Source organism: Schistosoma mansoni, chromosome 1, assembly GCF_000237925.1.
Source record: "Schistosoma mansoni strain Puerto Rico chromosome 1, complete genome".
NCBI lineage: Eukaryota > Metazoa > Platyhelminthes > Trematoda > Strigeidida > Schistosomatidae > Schistosoma > Schistosoma mansoni.
Window position 1 is genome coordinate 9,512,472 of NC_031495.1, and position 5,211 is coordinate 9,517,682.

Consider the following 5,211-nt stretch of genomic DNA (forward strand, 5'->3'; position numbering starts at 1 on the left):
CATTCTTCAATTCAACACAACTCAAACCAGTCTTTTCCTACCGCCTAATTATCATTGATTGCACTGTACATTATATCAGATTATAAGATATAATGCACAACCAATCACCATATAAATATATTCAGTGGTTATATTTTCCATAAAAGCGAAGCAAAGTTAATAGTAGGTCTACAACTAGTTGGTCATAACAACTAATTCCCAATTAACAGATTCTATGCTCAGTGAAAACGGTTTGGTAGTATAGATCATGAGAGAATACTGATGATTTAAACTATATTGTACAATCCTGTAAGTCATATTAATGACATGAAGTCACTGTTTTAATTTTCTTAAATAAATATACAATTAGAGCCAGTAATAGCGAAGTTCAATTACCTCACTAAATTTACGTTTCAAAGGCAAAATTACGCCCGTCTAACCTTGAAGTCAGTTATTATCACACATTGAAATAAACGATGGCTTAATATTTATGGCATATTTCTGATGATTCCTGGAGTTCTTTAATTAATTACTATCATCATATTGCACCACCTCTAAACTTAGTCACTCATACGAAATGGATACTCTAGTGCCTCTGTTGATTAAAAATACTTCTAATCTCCTTATGTTATGCTTATACTGGATTATACTCCTTGAATAACATCTTCAAACCCTAATATTTTCGATTACTGCTTATACTCTTACTACTTCTACCACTATGGGATTTGAATCAACAACTGCATCTTTGTGCTAATGTGGTATGGCGACTAGAACTGATGTACGTACGTACGAAGTTCTGCGTTGTGACTGACTGTACTGACGAAGTCTTACAATCCTATATTAAAATAAAAGCAACTGTTGATCCTTACAGATTTAGATTTCAATGAACACTGAAACATGACATAACTAGTGACTAAACTGACACAACCTAAGAAATTCTGATCCGCAAAAGAACTCTATTGGTTGGTAATCCATAGTACTGTTATGTAACATAACATACATCAAACCGTATTATCTAAAACTTTAGGAATTCATATCAAACAAGCCAAAAAAGAACTAATATGTACGCTTTTACAAAATGTATTTCGTCTTCAGTTAAATTACTGAAAATGAAAATTATGAATGTCATTCGCAATAACTGTTTTGCACAAAATGCGAACTTTACTTAATAACTCTTAATTAGTAAATAACAAGAAAAAAAAGTGAAACACACATAATTATTAGTGTCGTTAGATGAATAATTAAAACACTGTAGTGTAGGTTTTAAAGAAGAAAAAAGATATGACTGGAAAAATCGACAGAAATGACTGGTTATGTGTTGTGTATGTGTGGAAACAATAGGTATATCGGTAGAATGATGTGGGAAGAAACACAGATTCAATAAGCTTTTGAAAACAGAACCGTGACCAATATTCAATTTTCATGAAGATGTGCAATCTTCCACTGATCCGTATATACTTTCATCACTGTATGCAATGTAGAGGAAGAGATCACGATCATGATGTTCCTAAAAGTAGGCCGAAATCGAAAGGCTCATGATAAAAACACCATCTATGTAAGTGTTGAATTTAATATGTACAAAGCTTATATATATAATGTTCTAATTCAATGAAAAAAATCAAACTGCCCGCAATTTAAAGACAGAGCTTGAAGTAGTAGATTAATGATTAAATCCGTTGGTTTTTAACTATAAATGTTCAAGCCTCGTTTCACCTGTTATGAGTAGCATCACTAGCCCTCGAGTACAATATGTACCTTACGGTAAAATGGCCCCAAATGCCCTGGTACGGCCGAGAGTGGGGAGAGCCCATCTTCTCTCTCTCGAAATGCCCTCACACGGCCACGCGTATACAGCCACTGTCAAGGAAGTCCTACTTACTGCCTTCTCGTGGCACTACTGTTGTTTACGAAATTGAGAGGACGAAAAGCGAATGTCCGGTGCTTTAACCGGGCTGGTGAACACGGTGAGTCCACCTAGGGGAGTTGGAAAACCCTGATTACAAACCAATCGTGTACATGGGCTCCAGTACCCTGAGGGAACAAATGTCGTATGAACGTATTGTTGGTCACCGGCTACCACGAGACTGCATCTCCCCACAATGCTCCACTGCCCTATGGGTTAGACCTTTGGGTCAAAAGCTCGGGTGTCTCCCTAAGAAAACCACCTGCTTTGGTCTGGGCACCCAGACAGTATCATAGCCCTCACACAATTAAAATGGAATGACAATTTTTTGTGTGGCGCATATATATCTGGTGCCCCCTTGTACCAATATTTGTGTTCAAATAAAAATAAGTAAATAAGTAAAAGTACGGTAAAATGAATAAATCTGTGCTTAACAAATGAGCTACATTATTGGTAGGACTAAAATAACAGACAGTCCAAATTAAATGAAGAAATCTATTTATTTCACAGTTCTTAGTCTTCGATAATAAGCTGATGTATAGACGTCTATTAAACAAGACATGACTGTTTAATGTTTCAAAAGTAAACAGAAATGAAACTACACTTCCATAGGAAAATGATCAATACGAACTGAAATTTAAACGTTGTACAAATGAAAACTAGTAGCATTATGAAAATGATCGCGATACCGAGCAATTGGATATGAAGCTGAAATGTAAGAGTCAATGATACTACTCGGTTGCCCAAACGGAAATAAGTGAAGGATTTAAACTCTGGACTTGATGGCTGAAAGTCGAATGCCCTAATCACTAGGCCACAGCTGAGTAAATATGCACCAAACAGAATAACAGCTAACACTACTTACCTGATAGAGAGCACCCATAGTAGCGCTTGTAGGAGGAATAATGTCTTTAACAAAGAAAAATAGCGCTTCTTCTGGATTTAATTGGATTTTTTTACGAATCAGGAAGTAAAATTGTCCGACAGTTAGGTCCGAAGGAACTAGATATTTGTTTTTCTCTAGATTGCCAACACGTGCACGAGGTGATTTTTCAACAATAACCTACAATTAGTCAAAACATGACGGGAACATGCGACAGAGACACTTATTATTATCAAGATGTTCAAATAACAAAATTATCATTTTCGTAAACTGCATACTATCTTCGCTCGGCATCACACTTTTGATGGTTCTATTCTATCGTCAAACTAGCAAATAAGTTGTAGTGGAGGGGCAAATCAGCAAACGGTTAATAGTCAACCTCTTACGTATTTGAGACAAATATAGATTATCTGGGTCAATTAGAAAATATTTGAGCCACATTACGAACTTCAACAAATGTTAAAATCCCTGAGAACACCATTTCCATTAGGATACAGTTTTAAGAAAGCTTCAAATTACTGTCAAACCATCATTGTTTGTTGTAAACATCCATTAATAGATACAATTCACAAGTGAAACCATATTTTGTACCACGGTTTTGAACTGATACTGTCAAGTCACCGAGAGGCAGTTAAGCCATGGCATAACATCCGTCCATGGAGACACTGACTTAGTATGAGCTATGTCTGTAGATGTAGACTTAGTGGGGGTCCGTGTAATAAGTGCAATCAGTGGCTGGAGACTTTGGGCGACATGGTTCAGGATCGTTCGTAGCAGGACAAATGCATTCACTCCTCATCTTCCTCTCGATATGGACATTTCTTCATCTTTTGAAGACTTAGTCTTCTTCCATTGTCATTGCTAATATATTATCTCTATCTCTTGTTAATTCCATCTCCTTATGCTAATATTGGACGGCAACTTAGGCCAACGCACATCTGTGCAAGATTCTACATTGATGACTGACTGAAACCGTTGATAGGAAGCAACTTAACTGCGTTAGTACATAGCTGAAGATATTTTACTGTCAAGTGAGTACCGCAGATACTCAGCCAGAATGCTACAATATATTTACAGAAAACGCAGGTCTTACATCCGCTCAATTTGACTAACGTAAATTAGCATTAAAGAAAATAAACGAACGGAACACCAAGAAAATGACGGCGTCACGAACATTATATCAACCGTGTTGATGTAATCTGTAGATGGAACAGGAACATAATATTCATGAAAATCAATAGATTAATGAAACAGAACAAAAGCTTAACCTACAAACCAATGATGCTGCAGAAGGATATGATAAGCAAGAATCACTCTTAACAGCGAGGGTCACATTTGTTGGGAAAAGACCCACAAATTAAATCTCCCTATCTCATTTATGAAATAAACTCATATTTTTTCATCAGTAATATACGGGTGAAATTATTGCATCGGAAAAAACCTTTTTGGCGGGTGTTCAGGTCAGGAACCGATGATAAAACTGGTGGGTAAATGAACTAGAAACCCCACATGCGAATCCTCCAATCTCTGGATTTTGAGGGAATTCCGGGGTTCTCCACACAGTTATATGAGAATCCGTAGTCTTTCAGTCCTAAAATATTGGGGAAAAGCCCCAGACTACGTGAAATTTGGAGGATTTAGTCACAATACCCCAAAATTCTCCATTGCAGCTCCCCCTAAATCTCATAACAATGATAAGACTTTTCTGGAAATTGAGAGTTTGGGTCACTACACGACTTTGAAGTTATGGGCGGCATTTAGGCTTGTAACCGACGAAATTCCATACTCGATAGCAGACCTCTGATTCTCATATGAAAAGTTTTGTGCCAAGAAGGGTAAATGTCGAATTCACATTATAGCCTAGACTACCAACGTTACACTTTCAAGCATTCCTCGCGGACGTGTTAGGGCTGAATTTCAGTTTGGGTTTCGAAGCGTTTTGATAATGTAAGAAGTCACTGAAATTTCTTGAACTTAGGAAACAGAGATTATGTAGGACAAATTATTTAAGTGATGAGCTGAAAACCCAACCTACTGGAACGCTGGAAGGGTACTTTTTACGTATATTTTGCCCTTCTTCTAGGCGTTTTTCAAACGGACGGTCTTCTTTGTACTGGAATTTCATTGCCCGGACAAAGGAGTACAACGAACAAAATAACCGCCGGGATTTTTATGCCGGAACAAACAATGTATAACTATGAATGATGTATAACTTGATTCTTAGTGATTATTTCAAATAGTTCTGGACGGAATAGAAGAAGCTTTCACCGAATTGGCTTCCGTACCTAGTAGCAGTGGATCACCGATGCCTACATGTAAGAATCTAGGTATGTTAACGATAAGCGGGAAAAGAAAAAAAGTAGTAAATACTAGTGAGATAATGTCCTTATTCCTTAAGAATATGTTAAGTTTCCTCCTAAAGGACTTCTTTGAAGTCTCTAGAATT

At 36.9% G+C, this 5,211-nt stretch overlaps 1 protein-coding gene across 1 annotated transcript; it reads right to left on the bottom strand.

The window, feature by feature from the left end:
• Positions 1–1,042: 1,042 nt before the first annotated feature.
• Smp_073790 (putative gaba(A) receptor-associated protein) lies at positions 1,043–4,939 on the bottom strand. Its single transcript, XM_018793182.1, has 3 exons — positions 4,801–4,939; positions 2,748–2,945; positions 1,043–1,486 (listed from the first exon to the last, which is right to left on the bottom strand). The coding sequence occupies exons 1-3, from the start codon at positions 4,888–4,890 to the stop codon at positions 1,400–1,402; spliced, it is 375 nt and encodes a 124-aa protein (XP_018647720.1). The 5' UTR covers positions 4,891–4,939; the 3' UTR covers positions 1,043–1,399.
• Between the last annotated feature and the right edge of the window lie 272 nt (positions 4,940–5,211).